This window comes from Felis catus, chromosome E1 (genome assembly GCF_018350175.1).
Source record: "Felis catus isolate Fca126 chromosome E1, F.catus_Fca126_mat1.0, whole genome shotgun sequence".
NCBI classification, from domain to species: domain Eukaryota; kingdom Metazoa; phylum Chordata; class Mammalia; order Carnivora; family Felidae; genus Felis; species Felis catus.
The window spans coordinates 41,068,479-41,090,403 of NC_058381.1; the positions used below are offsets into that span (position 1 = coordinate 41,068,479).

General features: G+C 39.9%; 1 protein-coding gene across 9 annotated transcripts in view; it reads left to right on the top strand.

Annotated features, from left to right (window-relative positions):
* The first annotated feature begins 264 nt into the window (after positions 1 to 264).
* ATP6V0A1 (ATPase H+ transporting V0 subunit a1) overlaps positions 265 to 21,925 on the top strand; it is a 59,632-nt gene continuing 37,971 nt past the window's right edge. For all 9 annotated transcript variants that reach the window (XM_019817908.2, XM_019817909.2, XM_019817912.2 and 6 more), the window contains exons 1-5: positions 265 to 418; positions 2,419 to 2,582; positions 17,350 to 17,428; positions 18,902 to 18,999; positions 19,560 to 19,688. In XM_019817908.2, coding sequence (XP_019673467.1) covers positions 2,466 to 2,582; positions 17,350 to 17,428; positions 18,902 to 18,999; positions 19,560 to 19,688 — 423 coding nt within the window. In that variant the 5' untranslated portion in view covers positions 265 to 418; positions 2,419 to 2,465. The remainder of the gene's footprint in view (positions 419 to 2,418; positions 2,583 to 17,349; positions 17,429 to 18,901; positions 19,000 to 19,559; positions 19,689 to 21,925) is intronic.

A 21,925-nucleotide genomic window follows, 5' to 3' on the forward strand; every position in this document is an offset into this window, starting at 1 on the left:
AAAAAGCTGTGAATTCTTCGGATATGAAAAAAAAAAAAGCAGGAAGTCTCGCCTCAAGGGTAGGTATTAGGGAGAAGGGATTCTGAAGGGCGCGGGGACTCAGGGCCTCCAGCACCCGCACCAGCAGGCCCCACTGGAACCCCCGCCCCGCGGGACCGGGTGCCACGGCCGCGCGCACAATATGGCGTCAGCACTCTGGGTCTTGCCCGCGCCCCCGCGACTCTGCACTGCGGCAGCCGGCCGAGGCTCCACCCCATTGGCTGACTGCAATGAGGTCATCGTGGGGGCGGAGCCAGCCGCTACGCGGGGGCAGGGCTTTGCGGACGCACGCACGTCGAGCGCAGCTGTCCCGAGCCGCGGAGGCTGCGGGCTTGGTCTGGGGCGGCTGCTTTGGCTGCGGCCCGGCCCGCGGCTGAAGGTGAGCCGGGGATGTAGGTACAGCGCGGCAGGGAGCGGCCCCGGAAGGGCACAGGAAATCGTTCTAACAGCCTCCTCGCTTGTCAAAGGAATTAGCAGGGATCTTAGGTCTTTGAGAGGAAATGGGGTTCACCCCTCTTTGGGCGCCCCTCTTGTGGGCAGAGGAATTGGAGGTTCGCTCCTCTTTGGAGGCCCTGATCCCTCCCCCCCATTTAAGGTGGAGGCGGAGGAACTGAAGGTTATTGGGTAGGCAGAAGAATTTGGGGGGCTTCTTAAAGGGGCTCCCCATTTGAGGGTTCCCCCCTTTTAATCGTCACTTCTGGAGGTAGGTGTGCCTGGGCTCAGAGAATTCCTGCTTTCTCACTGGGTAGACAGGAAATGAAGCAGGTGAATTTGAGTACCTCGTAGGAGACGAGGACTGGATGACAATAATGAGGCAGGCGCCGGGCGCTTTATTTGTATTCATCTTGTGCAGAATTACTGTTTCTTCATATTTTGTTTTGTGACATCGTCCCACCCCTGAATCGCTTTGGCCTGGTTTTCTGTTTGGCTCCAGTGGGATAGAGATGTTCTCGGGAGACTTGTAATCATTAAAGAACAGAAGCAGGGAGGCAACTCTGGAGGCTGTCATTATTGGCAGCCCCTGAACTATGCTGATCAGGCATAATTTTACCGGCTTTAGAGGCTGCGGAATCTCTCCTTGTTTGGGGGAAGATGTGGGAGGGTTGATAACAGCTGTTTTGAGTGACTCAGGTATAGACGATTTTAAAGTCAAGCTACGTAATCTCTTGAGAAATCCTTGCTTATATATGAGTGTGTTATTGTGTGCCTTGAACATCAAATGCACAAAGGTTTTGTCATTCAGATTTCTCAAAATGTCTTCCAGCCTTGCAGAGTAGCTGTTTTTTGATGCCAGTTTCACCTATCATTATGGATGCCTTCGTGATACTAAAAATACTGTATGGTGTGCTGAGTTTAGATACTGTGCAGTCTGTGCCTTACAATAGCTGATTGCGAACAAATAATTGCAGTTTCAGGACCACTGATAGCGCCATTGTCTTTCATACCGGGCGAGGCTAAGACAGCCCTAAAAGAAATCTTTATTGGCTTATGTATGAGAAGCTTTAACAGATGGAAGAATGTAATTAATCTTGAAGGATGGGGATAAGAAACGGAAAGCTAAGGAGGTGGCCAGTTTATACCCTGTGGCTTGATAAAAACTGCTTTGTCATTATCAATGTACTCCTGGCATGCTGGACTTGAAATCCAGCTTAATATGCAAGCTGGCTTTTTTTTTTTTTTTTTTTTTAAGTAGGCTCCACACCCAACCTGGGGCTTGAACTCATGACCCTGAGATCAAGAGTCACGTGCTGTACCCACTGAACCAGCCAGGCGCCCCCCCCCCCCTCTCTTTTTTTTAGATAATGCTGATGTGTTTAGATTCCTTAGGGAGAAAATGGTGTTTTCTGAGAAGTTGGAAGGTTAAACCCTTTAAGGTAGCCTTAGCTCTAGGGTAGTGCTGGGACTCTGAGAGTTAGAAATGGGCAGTAGAGGGTAGAAAACTAATTTCAAGGGAGACATCCTTTATGAGAGGGTAATCTAGGTCTCTTCTGTTTGTTTCCTGACACAAACCAAAAACAGGTTGTGTAGTGTGAACGCCACTGAGTCATAATACCCTGTCCAGGGTATTTAAAGAGCTGTTTGGGAATCCCAGTTCCTGTTTTTAACCTGGATACATTCTTATGTATTGAGATGCCCCGAAGTATTGTCATTTGATCCTGGTGTTGACTGCAAAGGAAGTGACTTTTCATCTGCAGGAGAGGATTTAGTAACAGTCTTTTGCAATTTCTCCTTTCCATCTTTCTAAGCAGGATGTTAAAAATCTGTGTGCAAGGGGTAGAAGATATGGAATGCAAAACAAAAGAGCTTTACTGCGGTGTTGTTTGCTCTTAGCCCTCTTGGTAATATCTGAGGTCATGCGGTTTTCTCTTTTTGCTTTAGGTTGGAGAGAAATCCATACACTCCATTGACTGGCACTTTCTGCCACCATGGGGGAGCTTTTCCGGAGTGAGGAGATGACGCTGGCCCAGCTTTTTCTACAATCAGAAGCTGCTTATTGTTGCGTCAGTGAATTAGGAGAACTGGGAAAGGTTCAATTTCGTGATGTAAGTAGTTGTGGGGCTGCTTGTTGAATACCGCTAAACTCTGTTTTTTCTTGTCATGGCTAATTGCCTTATGATGAATGTTGGGTTTTATTTGCAAAAATAACATTATAGCACTGGCTGACTGTTGGTAGAGTGTACATTTCGAGTTGTCTCTCTAGAGGTGAGAATGTTTGTGCCAAAATTTCCATGATTTTACTAGTTCCCCCTTTGCAAATAATCCTATACAGTCTCAAGGTAATTGATTGGGATGTGGGTAGAGGACACACCAAGGCTTGCACATTGCTTTTGGCCTCTTTAACACCTGTGGCAGGTTATTTAAAAAATGTCATAGCTCTTCCATACAGTAGGACATGTTTATTATAAAATCTGATGCATCAACGTACAGATATAGAAGTAAGCATATACTAAATATCCATTATTTTGAAGCATTATGCTGAGCACTTAGAGAAGATATCTAAAGAAAATCAGCAGTCTAAGAGTATAAAAAAGTATCCCCTAAGGGGCTTGCAGTCTGCTGAAGAAGGCACAACATACCCTGTTGAAAGGAAAGAGGAGTTAACAGTTCCCTAATTATGCATCTCAAAGCTCCATGTACTTTCACTGATAGCATTCACTAGTGTTAGTAGTTGATTAGTCTCTGTCTTCTATTGTCATCTTAGGATGCTGAAGACAATCGTTGTATCCTTTGTGTCCACATACAGGATACTGTCAGCATTTGTTGGAATGAATAGGTGACAGAGGAGTGGTCAGAATGGGGTGGGATTAATCAATATTGGCTTCCTGGAATTGGCACACTGAAATTACACAAATATAGCCCAGTGACATAGTATCTTTTTTATTATCTTTGAACCTTCTTATGCCTTCCCTCTTTGAATGTTCTCCTACCTGATTCTGATTCCTTTTCTTACCATTCTGAGGGCTCACTGTTCTCTTCCACTAACCTCTCTTATCTTCTCCATCTTGGCTTTCTGTGTCATTATTCCTCAAGCTCTCTGCTCTGCTCTGTCTGGAGAAGCTTGTCCATAGCCACATCTTCCTTTACCACCTTTTTTGATGACCTCATCTATTCTCAAATCTTCCATCTTATTCGTTGAGCCCCAAATCTATGTCTCTGGCCCTGACAGTTCTCAAACACCATCCGTAAATTTACAACTCTCTAAGAATTTTGTCATTTCTACTTCTCATGGTAGCCTGTCTAAATCCCAGCACCTTACCTTCTCCCAAACTATTTCTTCATCCTGACTTCCTAAGTTTGAGCTAATGTATTGATAGTCTTCCAGTTTTCTAGATTTGAGACCTAAATCAAACCTAAGTCACCCTTAATTTGAAACCAAAGGAAGTTGGTCTTACAGTGTCTCCCCCTTCCTAACACCCATTGTATCTATTCAGCATTTTTTTTTTTTTTTTTTTTTTGAGGGAGAGAGAGGGTGGGAGGGGCAGAGAGTGTGGGGGAGAGAGAATCCCAGGCTTTCAGCGCAGAGCCTGACATGGGGCTCAAACTCACGAACCGTGAGATCATGACCTGAGCTGAAATCCAGAGTTGGATGTTTAACCGACTGAGCCACCCCTGTGCCCCTCTCTTCAGCATTCTTAAATTTTACTTATGATGTATTGCAATCAGACAAAAAATTATAGGGAATAACATAATGAATACCTTCATTTCTACTGTCTACTTAAGAGATAAACATTCATGTAATTAAAGGCTCCCGTGTAGTCTTCCTGCATGCTATTTCTCTCCCCACCTCCCCACAGGTAACCTCTGCAATGATTTTTGCCTTTTTTTTTTTTTTTTAAAGTAAGTCTATGCCCAACATGGGGCTTGAACTCATGATCCCAAGACTGAGAGTCACATGCTCTACTGACTGAGCCAGCCATGTTTGAGCCAGCCATGTTTTGCTTTTATCATTCCCATGTATTTTTATTTTTTACTCTTGCTACATATGTGTGTATCGCTAAATAATAATATATACTAGTATGATTTTGCATGTTTTAAAACTGTATGCATGGCATATTGTATGTATCTTTCAGCACTGTGCTTTTGAAATTCATTATTTGTGAGATTTGACCACCTGTTACAGGTAGCATTAGTTCATTTCTTAAAATTGCTATATAGTTATTGTACGAATATATACAGTTTATCATTTTTTCCTTCTGATGAACATTTAAGTAATTGCAGTTCTTTGTTATTACGGTGTTGCAAGGAAGATTCTTGTATATGTCTCCCGGTATACATGTGTGACAGTTTCTCCAGGGCAGTGGTTCTCAAAATTTTTGGTCTAAGGTCCTCTTTACACTCTGAAAACATGATTGAGGATCTAAAGAGCTTTTATGAGTTATAGCTGTCAATATTTATTGTATTGGAAATTAAAATGAAGGTATGTTTAAAATACGTATTTAAAAACTCACAATAATAAACCTGATATGTGTTATCATAAGTAGTATTTTTTAAAAAAATAATTATATTTTCCAAAATAAAAGAATTGCTTTGCTTTTATATTTTTGAAAATTTCTTTAATGTCTGAATTAATAGAAGGCAGCTGGATTCTCCTATCTGCTTCTGCAGTCATCTGGCTGTGATGTATACCATGAGCCTCTGGAAAACTTCACTGAATATTCATGAGGGAGGATGAAAAAGGCAAATGATGTTTTAGTGTCACTGTGTAAAGAGTATTGATTTCACGGACTTGTTGCTGCTCTGGGGATTATAACTAAGAGGGGCATTGCTGAGCATCCTGTGCCTCTTTAACTGTTAGGTGTTGTGAAGTGCTGTATTTTTGTTGTTTTAATTTGAATTTTCTTGATTAGTATGCTCAGTATCTTTTTATCTGGTTGTCGGACATAATGGGTTTCATTCCCATGAATGTCTTATCCATATCATCTGCTTGTTTTTCTATTGGGTTGCTTACCTTTTGCTTACTGACTTACAGAATATGTAAAAGTTCTTCATGTATTTTTGGAAGCTAATCTTTTACTAATCCTTTACTGATAATTTGCCTTGTCTTTTCCCTTTGTTTAAAAAAATTTTTTTTTAACGTTTATTCATTGAGAAACAGAGTGTGAGTGAGGGAGGGGCAGAGAGAGAGGGAGACACAGAATCTGAAGCAGGCTCCAGGCTCTGAGCTGTCAGCGCAGAGCCTAACACAGGGCTCGAACTCACGGACCGTGAGATCATGACCTGAGCTGAAGTCGGGTGCTTAACTGACTGAACCACCCAGGCACCCCTGTCTTTTCTCTTTGTTTATGGTATATGTGGTCACACGTAAAATTAATTGTTCTTTTTTGCTTATTAGTATTTTTTCCCTAAATTTTTATTTTTAAAAATTTCAAAGCTGAATACTCTGCAGTCGATTCACCACTTGTTAACATTTTGCTACGTTTGATATAATCTTTTTTTTTTAAAGAATTTTTTTTTTCAACGTTTATTTATTTTTGGGACAGAGAGAGACAGAGCATGAACGGGGGAGGGGCAGAGAGAGAGGGAGACACAGAATCGGAAACAGGCTCCAGGCTCTGAGCCATCAGCCCAGAGCCTGACGCGGGGCTCAAACTCACGGACCGCGAGATCGTGACCTGGCTGAAGTCGGACGCTTAACCGACTGCGCCACCCAGGCGCCCCTGATATAATCTTTTTTACTGCACTATTGAAGAGTAAGCTGTTTCTTCCTTTCAAGTCCTTATTCTTTTTTTTCTTATTTTGCCGTGTACCTTAAGACCTTTACTAACAGGCAGAAGAAGAGTAACGGCAAACTAATACTGGTTAGGATTGTGTTCAGCTATATGTAACTGAAAACCCAAGTGATAGGGGTGTACTTTCTCATGTAACACGAGGCCCAGCTTCACACTATCACCAGTGTCCTAAGATCATCCTCTATTTCTTTTTGGCTATCCTGGAGCATTTGGCTTTTGTCCTCGTAGAGGACCACCAAAGCTCCAGGCATTGCATGCATATTCTAGGCAAGAAAAAGGAAGTGCAGGGAGAAAGGAGAAGTACTTCTATCAGGAGAAAAAAAAAAACAAAAAACAAAAAACAACTTTCTTAGAAATCCTCAGAAGAGTTTCCTAATTTTTGTTGACCAGAATTATGGCATAGTCTAGCTGTAAGGGAGTCTGGGAAAAGAGGCTTTTCAGCTGAGCAGTAACTGCCTTAAATGAACATTTTTTAAGTTTATTTATTTATTTTGAGAGAGAGAGAGGGAGGGGCAGAGGGAAGAAGAGAGAGAATCCCAAGCAGATTCTACATTTTCAGTGCGGAGCCTGATGTGGGGCTTGATCCCATGAACTGTGAGATCATGACCTGAGCCAAAACCGAGTCAAATGCTTATCTGACTGAGCCACCCAGGTACCCCCGGGGTTTTTGTTAATAAGAAGTAAGGCTGTGTATGTGTCACATGGCATTCTTGTCTATGCTCCTGACTTTAAGGGGAATCTAAGTTTGTTTGTTTGTTTGTTTGTTTGTTGTTTGTTTGTTTGTTTCTTTCTTTCTTTCTTTCTTTCTTTCTATAATCTTTACATTCAATGTGGGGTTGAACTCAATGACCCCGAGATCAAGAGTTGCATGCTCTTGCAACTGAGCCAGCCAGGTACCCCAATATTTCACAATTTTTATTTATTTATTTGTTATTTTCAAGTAGGCTGCACACCCAGCACAGAGCCCAACGTGGGGCTTGAACTCATGACCCCAAGATCAAGGCCTGAGCTGAGATCAGGAGTCGATGCTTAACTGACTGAGTCCTCCAGGTGCCCTATTATTTCACAATTTAAATAAGATGTTTACTCTTAAGTTTTTGGAAAATTCTATTAAGTTATTCAGATTCCTTTGAATTTCTGATTTTCTAAATTTTTTTTTAATGTTTATTTATTTTTGAGACAGAGAGAGACAGAGCATGAATGGGGGAGGGGCAGAGAGAGAGGGAGACACAGAATCGGAAGCAGGTTCCAGGCTCTGAGCCATCAGCCCAGAGCCTGACGCAGGGCTCGAACCCATGAACTGTGAGATCGTGACCTGAGCCGAAGTCGGACGCTCAACCGACTGAGCCACCCAGGCACCCCTGAATTTCTGATTTTCTAAAGTTATTGCCACAAATGATTGCAAAATTTTATTGAATGCCTTTTTCTTCATTTGTTGAGGTTATCATGTTTTTTTTCCATTAATCTATTAATTTGGTAAATTACATATCCAGATTTTTTTCCTTACTGTCTTTTTTAAACAGCTTTACTGAGATATAATTTGTCCATCCGAAGTGTATAATTCAGTGATTTTTAGTATATTCACAGAGTTCTACAACCATCACCACAGTCAGTTTTAGAACTTTCATTACCCTGACAAGAAATTCTGTCGCCATTAACACTCACTGCCTGTTTTCGTCCCAATCCCCCTCCTCCACTTCTACCCCCTGGGAACCACTAATGTACTGTTTCTGTGAATTTGCTTATTGTGAACATTTCATGTCAGTAGAATCCTATAATATGTAGCCTTTTGTGACTGACTTCTTTCATTTAGCATGTTTTAAAGGTTCATCCATGCTTCAGCATGTATCTTTAACTTTCTTTTTTGTATCTATTTTTCATTTGAAAATGGGCAACATCTTAAAGTGGGTGGTTTCAGTATAAGATAGAGCTGTTGCCTATCTTCTCTGCAAAACATACCACAACTCTGGGTTTTAGAGACGATTGAGTGGTACATTTTCCTTGCTCAACTTGTTCAAAATCTTGTGTGACTCATCTGTCCCCCCATCCACTCTTCTCTTTGACATGCTTCTCTACTCTTTAATCCCTTGCCGTTTAACACTTACAGTCACAATGATAGTTTGCATTTTTTTGTTGCCATATTGAACATTTTACATTATTATTTTAGGCATTCCTCGCAGCAACTCTGAGAAGTAGAACCTACTTTTGAATAGTGGAACTTGCCATTCTCATATTATAGACTAGTACCCCAGGCCACAGATGAAAATATCTACCCAAGACACACAGATCTGTACCCCCAGACTACTTTTTCTTAAGTTTATTTACTTATTTGTGTGGGGGGGGGCACACAAGTTGGGAGAGGGGCAGAGAGCAAGGGAGAGAGAGAATCTGAAGCAGGCTCTGCCCTGTCAGTGTGGAGCCTGATATGGGGCTCAAGCCCACAAACTGTGAGATCATGACCTGAGCCGAAATCAAGAGTCGGGCACTCAACCAACTGAGCCACCTGGGCACTGCTGTCCCCCCCAGACTGTCTGACTCTGCTGCCTATGATCTTTTTAATTGAGATAGGCAAAAAAAAAAAAAAAAAAAAAAAAAAAAAAAGTCACCATTTTACAATGTACAATTCATTGGTTTTTAGTGTATTCACAGGGTTGTGCAACCATCACCACTATCTAACCAGAACATTTCATCACCCCCCAAAAAAGCCCTGTACCCATTAGCAGTCACTCCTCATCCTCCCTTCCCCTAGCCCTGGCCAACCATCTAATCTATCTCTGTCTCTATGGATTCTCTAGTTCTGGACATCATACATAATTGGAATCATACAATATGTTGCCTTTTGTGTCGTGATTCTTCCACTTAGCATATTGTTTTCAGGATTCATCAAGATTGTAGCATGTATTAGGACTTTGTTCCTTTTTATGGCTGAATGATATTCCATTGTATGCATATACCGCCTTTTCTTTATTCATTCATCACTTGAACATATTGGGGTTGTTTCCATTTTTTGACTGTTGTCAGTAATGCTGCTGTAAGCATTTGTGTACAAGTATTTGTTTGATTGCTTATTTCTTTTGGGTGTGTACTTATGGGTGGAATTGCTGGATCATATGTTAATTCTATGTTGAGTTTTCTGAGGAACCTCCAGGAGACTGCTTTTTACACCATTTTTGTTCCCAGCAGCAACATATGAGGGTTCCAATTTCTTCACATCCTCACTGTCACTTGTTATTTTTCATTTAAAAAAATTTTATGATAACCATGTTAATGGCTATAAAGTGGTATCTCACAGTGGTTTTGATTTGCATTTCCCTCATGGCCAATTGTGTGGAGCATCTTTTCATATGCTTATTGGGCAATTGTATAGTTGTTGGGTTTTTTGTTTGTTTTTTTTAATGTAAAATCATCCTTGCAAGCCTGTGTAGAGTCAACTCGCTCATGAGGTGTATTTCAAAAGAATTTGGGGATTCAGTTTCCTAATATTGTATTAGGATTTTTTTCTCTTACACAGTAGTCCCCCTCCTTATCTATGGAGGATACGTTCCAAGACCCACCATGGGTGCCTGAAACCACAGATAGTACTAAACTGTGTGTGTGTGTGTGTTGTTTTTTACTATACAAATATACATGATAAACTTTAATTTATCAATTAGGCACAGTAAGAGATTAACAACAATAATAAAATAGAACAATTGTAACTATACTGTAATGAAAGTTATGTGAATGTGGTCTCTCTGAAAATATCTTTTTCTACTGTACTCACCCTTCTTGTGAGGATGTGAGATGATGAGATGCCAATGTGACGAGATGAAGTGAGATGAATGACATAGGGGTTGTCATGTAGCGTTAGGTTACTGTTGACTTTCTGACTATATGTCAGAAGGAGGATCACTTGGTTCTGGACCACAGTTGACTGCAGTTAACTAAAACTGGAAATAAAAAGGGAGAGACTACTGTATTGATAAGTGATACCGGCTTGTAATTGTCCTTTGTCAAACTATTCTCACCCTGTATCAAGCTTATACTGGCCGGTCTTATTTGTTAGTTGAGGAGCGTTCCTTCATTTTGCCTCTGGAATAATTTTCTAAAGATTTGGGTTTATCTAGTCTTTAAAAGATTAGTACAAACTATCTTTACACCTTCTAGGCCTGACGTTTTAACTTCTTTATTATTTATTTATTATTTTTCTTATTTTTAAAGTAAGCTCTATGCTCCATGTGGGGCTTGAACTCATGACCCCAAGGTCAAGAGTCCCACGCTCCACTACCAGCCAGGCGCCCCTAGGCCCGATATTTTTTAGATGGATATATTTTAACTGTTGAAATTTCTTTACTGATTATAGGCTTATTCTGTTGTTGTTTTTTCCTTGTCAGTCTTGGTAAATTATATTTTTCTAGAAAATTGTTTTATTTATTTCTTTTAATTTATTTATTTTTTAATTTACAGCCAAGTTAGCATATAGTGCAACGATTTCAGAAGTAGATTCCTTAATGCCCCCCTCCCAAAACCCCTCCAGTAACCCTCTGTTTGTTCTATGTTTATTATTTTTGCTTCCTTTCCCTTATGTTTATCTGTTTTGTATCTTAAATTCTTCATATGAGTGAAGTCATGTGATATTTGTCTTTCTCTGACTAATTTTGCTTAGTATAATACCCTCTAGTTCCACCCACATAGTTGCAAATGGCAAGATTTCATTCTTTTTGACTGCAGAGTAATACTCCATTGTGTATGTATACCACATCTCCTTTATCCATTCATCCATCGGTGGACATTTGGGTTCTTTCCATACTTCAGCTATTGTTGATAGAGCTGTTAAAACATGGGGGTGCATGTGCCTCTTTGAAACAGCACACCTGTATCCCTGGGATAAATGCCTAGTAGGGCAATTGCTGGGTCATAGGGTAGTTCTATTTTTAATTTTTTGAGGAACTTCCATACTGTTTTCCAGAGTGGCTGCACCAGTTTGCATTCCCACCAGCAGTGCAAAAGAGATCCTTTTTCTCCTCATCCTTGCCAACATCTGTTGTTGTCTGAGTTGTTAGTGTTAGCCATTCTGACAGGTGTGAGGTGGTATCTCATTGTGGTTTTGATTTGTATGTCCCTGATGATGAGTGTCGTTGAGCATTTTTTCATGTGTTGTTTGACCATCTGGATGTCTTCTTTGGAGAAATGTCTATTCATGTCTTTTGCCCATTTCTTCACTGGATTATGTGTTTTTTGGGTGTTGAGTTTGATAACTTCTTTATAGATTTTGGAGACTAACCCTTTATCTGATATGTCATTTGCAAATATCTTTTCCCATACCGTTGGTTACCTTTTAGTTTTGCTGATTGTTTCCTTCTAACTTAATTGCATTATCATAGAACATTGTATAGTGCCAATTCTTTTCTATTTTTCTTTCTTTCTTTCTTTTCTTTCTTTCTTTCTTTCTTTCTTTCTTTCTTTCTTTCTTTTTTTTTTTTTTGAGAGAGAGCAGAAGCAGGAGAGGGGTAGAGGGAAAGGGAGAGAGAGAATCTCAAGCAGGCTCCACGCCCAGTGCAGGGCTCTATCCCATGATCAAGAGATCGTGGCCTGAGCCAAAATCAAGAGCTGGATGCTCAATCGACTGAACCACCCAGGTACCCCAATATCAATTCTTTACTGAGATTTGCTGTATGACCTATTTTGTGGTCAATTTTCATAAAGAATTCTTTTTTTTTTTTTTAAGTTTATTTATTTTGAGAGAGTGTGAGAACAAGCATGGGGGGGTTGGGGGGGGGGTGAGAGAGAGAGAGAGAGAAAGAATCCCAAGCAGGTTCTGCACTGTCAGCACTGACCTCTGTGCAGGGCTCAAACTCATGAACCGTGAGATCATGACCTGAGCCAAAACCAAGAATTGGACACTTAACCCATTGAGCCACTCAGGCACCCCTTCATAATGAATTCTTTGAGTTCTTTTTTAATTTTTTTTTTTCAACGTTTATTTATTTTTGGGACAGAGAGAGACAGAGCATGAACGGGGGAGGGGCAGAGAGAGAGGGAGACACAGAATCGGAAACAGGCTCCAGGCTCTGAGCCATCAGCCCAGAGCCCGACGCGGGGCTCGAACTCCCGGACCACGAGATCGTGACCTGGCTGATGTCGGACGCTTAACCGACTGTGCCACCAGGCGCCCCATGAATTCTTTGAGTTCTTAAAAAGAGAACTGTAGAGGTGCCTGGGTGGCTGTCGGTTAAGCGTCTGACTCTTGATCTTGGCTCAGGTCATGATCTCACAGTTTGTGAGACTGATCCGGAGTTGGGCCCTGTGCTGAGAATGCAGAGCTTGCTTGGGATTCTCTCTCTCCCCCTTTCTCTGCCCCTCCCCCACTGTCTCTCTCTCTTTCTCTCTCTCTCTCTCTCAAAATAAATAAACTTTTTAAAAAAGAGAGAACTTTGAATGCTGGGATAAAAAAAATATGTCTCTTTCTAAATATATATATATACACACATATATTATACATATATATGTATATACGTATATACATATGTGTGTGTGTGTGTGTGTGTGTGTGTATATATATATATATATATATATATATATTAGATTAAACTCATTTATTAGGTTGTTCACATTTTCTCTATCCTTACTAATATTTGGTAGACTTAAGGCACCTGGGTGGCTCAGTTGGTTAAGCGTCTGACTCTTGGTTTTGGTTCAGGTCATGATCCCAGGGTGGTGGGCTCGAGCCCCAGGTCAGGCTCCTCAGTCAGCATAGAGCCTGCTTAAGATTCTGTCTCTCTCCCTCTGCCTCTATCTCCCCTGCTAGTGCTTTGTCTCTCAAATTAAAATATATGTATATATTTGGTTGACTTAATATATCAATAATTTAAAATTGTATTTAAAATTTCCTATACATAGATTTGTCAGTGTCTCCTTGTGGTTCTATTAATTTCTGTTGGAAATATTTTGAGAATGCCTTCCTTGCCCGTATGTTTTGGGGTGCCTTACCTGAAACTGGCTGCCGTTGAACTTTGCCTCCAGATAATGAAACCAGTAAAGTTATCAGTCTTGTGGCTACTTTAACTTCAGTGTCATATTTATTGAAGTAGAAATTTCTGAACGAAAGGCCAAGATACTGCCTGCTCAGTGAAAAAAAAGTTTTATTAGAAATATCTAAGTTTAGGGGCGCCTGGGTGGCGCAGTCGGTTAAGCGTCCGACTTCAGCCAGGTCACCATCTCACGGTCCGTGAGTTCGAGCCCCGCGTCAGGCTCTGGGCTGATGGCTCGGAGCCTGGAGCCTGTTTCCGATTCTGTGTCTCCCTCTCTCTCTGCCCCTCCCCCGTTCATGCTCTGTCTCTCTCTGTCCCAAAATAAAATAAACGTTGAAAAAAAAAATTAAACAAACAAAAAAAAGAAATATCTAAGTTTAGGATTATTGCATCTTCCTGGGAATTGTTCTTATTACCATTTTGTAATGATTCTCATACTCTACTAATGTTTTTTGCCTTAGATTTCCTCTGTCTAATGTTAATATAATAATACAAATAATGTCCTTAATAGTTTCTCTATCATCAGTCTGTCTCTCTTACAATTTATTCTTCATGCACAGTATTAGTCTTCAAAAAAGTAAATTTTTAAGAAGTATTTTTTAAAAATCAGATTATTTGATTTCATTCTGCCTGTGGAATAATTTTTCCCCTTCTCTGAATATATGTTTTTTTTTTTTTTTATGTCTCTGAGTCACTTGTCAAAGTCTTTCTGCTTCATTCTGCCTATGTCTGCTTGGTGAATTCTGTCGTATCTCCCAAAGTCCCAGCTCTGGTGTTTCCTTTGTACATTTATTCCACTTAGTTACCCATATTTTCTCATAGTTACTCCTACATATGTTCAGTTCTTTCTTTCTTTTATTCTTTTCTTTTTCTTTCTTTCTCCCACTTTTTTTATGGATGTAAAATTTATATTCAGTGAAATGCATAGACCTTAAGAGTACAATTTGATGATTTTGGTAAATTTTTATACCTTTGCAACTACTACTCCAGTCAAGATATAGAATATTTCCATCATCCCAGAAAGATATGTGCCTGCTTCTGGTCATTCTCCACCCCCTGTAGGTAACCCCTGTTTTGATTTCTACAATCATAGATTAGTTTTGAACTTTATGTAAATAGAATCATACATTGCAAAGTCTTATGTCTGACTTCGTTCACTCAACCTAATGTTGAGATTTATCTGTTTTTTTTCATTTTTTAAAATGTTTTTTAAATTTATTTTTGAGAGATAGAGCACTGGTGGGGAGGGGCAGAGAGAGGGAGACACAGAATCCAAAGCATGCTCCAGGCTCCAAGCCATCAGCACAGAGCCTGACGTGGGGCTAGAGCTCACGAACTGCGAGATCATGACTTGAGCCGAAGTCGGACACTTAACCAACAGGCACCCCAAGAGATGTATCTGTTTTTATGTATGTCTGTAATTGCTTCTTTTTTTTATTGCTGAGTAGTATTCCGATACACTACAATGTCTTCATCTGTTCTCCTGTTGTTGGATATTTGGAACATTGCCATTTAGGACTATTATAAATAAAGCTGCTGTAAACATTTTTTTTTTTTAATTTACATCCAAATTAGTTAACATATAGTGCAACAATGATTTCAGGAGTAGATTCCTTAATGCCCCTTACCCATTTAGCCTATCCCCCCTCCCACAACCCCTCCAGTAATCCTGTTTGTTCTCCATATTTATGAGTCTCTTATGTTTCATCTCCCTCCCTGTTTTTATATTATTTTTGTATCCCTTCCCTTACGTTCATCTGTTTTGTCTCTTAAAGTCCTGATATGAGTGAAGTCATATGATACTTGTCTTTCTCTGACTAATTTCACTTAGCATAATACCCTCGAGGTCCATCCACGTAGCTGCAAATGGCAAGATTTCATTCTTTTTGATTGCCGAGTAATACTCCGTTGTACATACATACCACCTCTTCTTTATCCATTCATCCATTGATGAACGTTTGGGCTCTTTCCATACTTTGGCTATTGTTGATAGTGCTGCTATAAACATGGGGGTGCATGTGTCTCTTCGAAACAGCACACCTGTATCCCGTGGATAAATGCCTAGTAGTGCAATTGCTGGGTTGTAGGGTAGTTCTATTTTTAATTTTTTGAGGAACCTCCATACTGTTTTCCAGAGTGGCTGCACCAGTTTGCATTCCCACCAACAATGCAAAAGACATCCTCTTTCTCTGCATCCTTGCCAACATCTGTTGTTGCCTGAGTTGTTAATGTTAGTCATTCTGATAGGTGTGAGGTGGTATCTCATGGTGGTTTTGATTTGTATGTCCCTGATGATGAGTGTCGTTGAGCATTTTTTCATGTGTTGTTTGACCATCTGGATGTCTTCTTTGGAGAAATGTCTATTCATGTCTTTTGCCCATTTCTTCACTGGATTATGTGTTTTTTGGGTGTTGAGTTTGATAACTTCTTTATAGATTTTGGAGACTAACCCTTTATCTGATACGTCATTTGCAAATGTCTTCTCCCATTCTGTCGGTTGCCTTTTAGTTTTGCTGATTGTTTCCTTTGCTGTGCAGGACCTTTTTATTTTGATGAGGTCCCAGTAGTTCATTTTTGCTTTTTGTTTCCCTTACCTCCAGAGACATGTTGAATAAGAAGTTTCTGTGGCCAAGATGAAAGAGATTTTTGCCTGCTTTCTCCTCAAGGATTTTGATGGCTTCCTGTCTTACATTTAGGTCTTTCATCCATTTTGAGTTTATTTTTGTGTATCGTGTAAGAAAGTGGTCCAGGTTCATTCTTCTGCATGTCGCTGTCCAGTTTTCCCAGCACCACTTGGTGAAGATACTGTCTATTCAATCAGATATTCTTTCCTGCTTTGTCAAAGATTGGTTGGCCATACGTTGTGGGTCCATTTCTGGGTTATTCTGTTCCATTGATCTGAGTGTCCTTGTGCCATGCTGTAAACATTCTTGTACGAGTCTCTGTAGACATGTGTTCATTTCTCTTAAACAAATATCTAGTAGTGGAATGCTCAGTTGTGATGTACCTAGGGATATGTTTAATTGTATAAGAAACTGACAACAATATTTACTTTTTTAAAGTAGCATTTATCACAACAAATTGCATTTATTAGTTTGTGTCTGTCTCGTCCATGGATCTGATAGCTCCTCAAAGCTTGGACATATCCTTTTGTACTTATAACAGTGCCTAATACAGTAGTGTATATATGGTGCTCCATAAATGTTGAGTGAGTAGCTATAGTCTTTATTGGTATTACTTTTATGGAATTTATCACATGCTCTTGTTGGTTGTGTGTATTTTTTTTCTTTACTAGATTTCAGGCTTCTTAGTAAGTAGGACCTTGTTTGTGATTCCCAGAATATCTGTCACATTGCTTTGAAAATTACTTGTGATGTATGAATGAATAAACCAGCCTGTCTGGTAGGAAGTGAAGATCCTGGGACAGAAGAATAAAAGATGTTTGCCTTTTGTCTCTTCTGATTGGGAGGAAGAGAAGGAAAACTGGGCAGAGCTTCTGGTATACATCATTGCTCAAGTTTTTGGCTGGGGGAGCTCACTGAGACTTTGGCCTGGGAGGACCATCTTGTACCTTGGTGCTTTGTCTAATTTGCCTCCATTCCAATAATGTGGTGCCACAGTGAGAGAGGGGTTTTTATCTTCAGTTGGTGTGATTGGCCCTGAAGCAGGTTATATAGGACAGTAGACCATTTTTGCATCGTATGATTGCATCATACACTGACACAAAATTAGGTTTTACTTTGCAGAATGTGTTGCTTGTGACACAGAGGAAATAGATGCAGTATTTAAATATTTGGGGAGCACCTGGGTAGCTCAGTTGGTTAAGTGTCCCACTTAGGCTCAGGGCATGATCTCACAGTTTGTGAGTTTGAGCCCCACATTTGGCTCTGTGCTGACAGCTCAGAGCCTGAAGCCTTCTTCAGATTATGTCTCCCTCTCTCTCTGCCCCTCCCCCGCTAGCATGCATGTGTGCGTGCTTGCTCTCTCTCTCTCTCTCTCTCTCTCTCAAAGATAAATAAACCTTAAAAAAATTTGTTTTAAATATTTGGTATTGTGTTCTTATTTTGCAGTTAAATCCAGATGTGAATGTTTTCCAGCGGAAATTTGTGAATGAAGTTAGAAGATGTGAAGAAATGGATCGAAAGCTTCGTATGTGCATTTTGGTCCTGTATGATGTTGCTATAATGAGTCATTTGTCTTAAATTAGAGATGCTAGTCCTTGTAACAAAACGAGAAAATACTACAGGAGAAAAAGAAAGGAGGAATAGTCTTGGGATCTTGATAGTAAGATGAATTTCTCACGTACAAGTAGATTTTATGGTATTAGGGCTAGGTGGTGTTTAATGGAAACTTTGAGATGACAAGATTGCAAGCTGAACACATTGGTTATTTTTTATGGGAAGGGTTTTACAGCTACTGCTATAACTATTGCATTATAGAATTCTGAGAGACAGGACTCAGACCACTGTTTTTATTTTATTTTATATGTTTTTAATTTAAAAATATTATTTATTTATTATAATTTTTAAAGATTTTATTTTTAAGCAGTGTGGGCTTAAACCCACAACCCTGAGATCAGGAGTCGCACATCCCACCGACTGAGCCACCCAGGCGCCCACCATCTATTTTAGATATCAATATAACCACCTTTTAATTTGAGCTTTTTATGAAGGAAGAAACTAACACATTTATTAGGGTACTGTTGAGAGTCGGGGAGTACATAAACTTTATTTCATTCATTCCTCACAATATTCCTTCAGTTGGGTATTACCTCATTTAATAAATTAGGAAGCCAGGATGCCTGGTTGGCTCAGTCAGTAGAGCATCTGACTCTTGATCTCAGGGTGGTGAGTTTGAGCCCCACATGGGGTGTAGAGATTACTTAAAAAATAAGTATTAAATAAATAAATAAACGGGGAAACCAAAGATCAGAGAGGTTAAGTGACTTGCCCGGGAACATAAGCAGTTGTACTGGAACCAGTATTTGAATCCAGGTTGTTCTCTCTGGCTCTGAAACCCGTGATCTCACTACTATACTATGCCCGCTTTTAGTTAGCTGATTGGTGAATTTGGTCCCTGCGCTAAAAAAGTTACTAGTTGTCACTTTTCTCTTCTGGTATTTTGGGACCTTATTCCGTGTCGTGCTTTTTGGGTTTTTGTGTTGTTAAAACTGATCTGATTATTTTTCAAGTTTAATGAAACCCTTTTGACCTGGAGTTGTCTCACGAGTTTGCTAAATGTCAAATATTCTATTGAATCACCCTGTTCTGTAACTCTGTCCTACAACAGTATCTACAAGCAGAACCATCATACTCTGGGGCAGTAGTTGCACAGGGTGGAGAACTGAAGCAGATGAGGTCCAGTTTTAAGATCAAAAGAGGAAAGGAAGACAGTAGTGGGATGATAATCCTCTCTGGGGTAGCTGCGGTTGTTATGGAGTGTGCAGTGGAGGAAGAGGAACGTGGAGAAAAAAAGGATTTACATGTTCTGCTTCTTTTATATGAGAGTATCTTTCTGGGAATGAAGCTCTTTTTAGCCAGGTTTGGGGTCTTATTTTTTTTCTCAAATACTGGCAATTCCAGGCCTATGCTATACATGAATATTTTGCTTCTGTCATTTTAGGATTTGTTGAGAAAGAAATAAGAAAAGCTAATATCCCAATTATGGACACTGGTGAAAACCCAGAGGTGCCCTTCCCCCGGGACATGATTGACTTAGAGGTAAACAATTCTTCTGAGGAAGCCAGAAGTTTCTTTCTACTTAAGTGCAGAAATTATTTTCCTGTGTGGGTGGACAGTAGAGAAATTCTTGCTGTCCTTGTCCACATTGTCTCTTGCTTGTAAATATCTTGTGAAAACTTACTATAGAGCACTATCTTGAACAGTATCACATGCCACCAAATAAATGTTTACTGCCTTATCGAAACCTTATTGGATTAACACCAACTTATCTAGTAATTTATTCATCTCATAGACTAAATGAATAACCAGTAGTTTTCAGTATTTATTTTTTTCCATCCAAAGTCCCCTGAGAAATTCAACTGTGTAATAGAACCTATAGATAAAGACAGATGATGTTAAGCAAAAAAAATTTCATAAAGAAAATTGCCCTGGTAAAATCACACATTTGCTGGGTAGATATAAAATTATGTTTGAACCATCAGGGTGGCCAAGAGTTCTGTGGGATGGATGAATTCATCCGTCTTTCACATCAAGCATATTGAGCTTAGTTTGAGTTAATAGTTTGATTTTATTTATTTATTTACTTATTTTTTCTGTAGGCCAATTTTGAAAAGATTGAAAATGAACTGAAGGAAATCAACACAAACCAGGAAGCTCTGAAGAGAAACTTCCTGGAACTGACTGAATTAAAATTTATACTTCGCAAAACTCAGCAGTTTTTCGATGAGGTCAGACTATTGTTTCTTTTAGTATTTGAGCAGCTGATATTATACCTGCACAAGTGGGCCATGCTGTTATTCCAAAAATTATTTTAATTTGCTAGTTTGAAAGCAATACCATTTTCACACTGTTTTAGTTGAAGGAATGTCAGATTATGTTCCATTTCTCATGCAGTACACAGCCAGTCATGGTTTTGTATGCTTTTGCATTTTCTGCAATTTTTCATCACAAGATGGGGAAAGGAACCCGAAAGTAGTTGTATATATTATAGTTGAAATTTTGTCATTATATTTTGAGGTAAGTAAATGCTTAAGGTAAAAGTTGAAGCAACAAGAAACATTCAGTCATACATGAAATTATAACAAAGGCTTAACCTCCAAAACTTTTATCATCAAATTTTTATTTTTATCTTATTCTCCATGTTTGCTTATCTACCATGAGTACATTTGTAACAATCCACATAGCACAAGTCACACTTTAATTTTTCAAGAGTTTCTCGTTATGTTCTATGGAAATAGAACTGGTAGGATGCCTATTTTGAAATTCCCGGATCTTCATGGAAACTCAGTCATACTACCTTATAGGGAAAAATGTTAAGTCAGTTTCTAGGTTAAAAATGTAGGTGATGATGACAGATGACAGTTTGCTGAGGTGAGCCCACAGAAAGGCTTTAGAGCAAGACTTTCAGAAGGATTCCTTCTCCTCATTAAACGTGGAGAGGAGTCTTAGCTTTGAGCCTGGACTTGGCTTTGTTGATGGCCTAAGGTATCGAGAATTCTCTTTTTTTACAGTAAGGTGTCTTTGCCACCAGATTAGCAATATCAGACACTTCTGCTACTGTTCCAGCGACTCTTTAGTGTGCCTTCCGTAAAGTTCTTTATATTCTTTGCTCAACAACAACAAAAAAATTGGCAAAGCTTTTTAAAAAAAGAGGGCTCATTTTAGTTAGCATCTGATGTATTCTCAGTTCCATTTTTAATATCGGTCTTTTAAGGACTGGAGCAGGGGCTCTCTAACCAGCAGCATGAGCCTCACCTGGGAACTTGTCAGGATGCACATCATTAGTCCCCACTCCAGATTTCAGACTTTGTGAATTAGAAACTCTGAGGGTGGGGCCGAGCAGTCTGTTTTCACAAGGTGACTCTGAGGGACAGTGGTTTGTGAACCCCTGGGCTGGAGAACGTCAGCCGAAGATGTGATACATTCCTCAATAACTAAAGATGGACTCAGAGAAGCCATGCTAATTAAAAAAAATCTATTGGGGAAAGGAGCAAAAGCTCATATGAACTTGATTGCCTGGTCATCCCAAGAATCAGAACCTGGCTATATGTCAAGAGAGGTTTGGTGTGAATATTCGGCTTGCTCACTGAGTTGAGAATTTTGAGACTGATGAGGACTTCTTTCACCAGTCCCTGATATCTCATCGAATTAGAGGTTGTGGGACAGTGTGATTAACTCTTTCCAAGTGTTTCAGGTCTTTTGCAACAGGCATGGCCACTTATGTCTCATGGTTTTAATGAACAGATAATCTGGAATTCTAGTTGCTCATTGCCTAAACATCAGTGTTTTTATATTCACTAATTCACTGAGCATTTAGTGAGCACCTACTCTTCGTGAGGCACAAGATGAGTAAGGCATGACCCCTGTGCTCAAGGAATGTATCACTTAGTCATATCAGAAAACATCCCAGGGCACAGTGTCTCCATAGGCTCACAGATGTGTGCTTTCCTAAATGCGTCCAAGCTGCTCTCTCACAGATCCAATTTAAACTGGCCTCAGAATCGAAGCTCAGGTACTTTTAACATCATTTGGGGCTTAATTCTTTTGCCCCCCCTTTCCCTTTTGATATAGTCTTAGTTTATTGCTGGGATGTTGCTGAAATGTATGACAATGTCTTTCTTAACCTCCTGAGTTTAAGGAATAGAATAGGCTTCTTTGTCTAGTTCATTCTGGAGAAATTCTGAATAAAGACTGACAGATGGACTCCCTTATGAGCAATAGTTACTTGAACTGTTTTTTTTTAATGTTTATTTCTTTTTTGAGAGAGAGTGTGCACACATGCACACGAGTGGGGGAGGGGCAGAGAGAGGGAGACAGAGGATCAGAAGCAGGCTCCGCACTGACATCAGAGAGCCTGATGCTGGGCTCGAACTCACAAACCTTGAGATTGCGACCTGAGGAACATTTGGACGCTTAACCAACTGAGCCACCGAGGTGCCCTGTTACTTGAACTATTAATGTTATT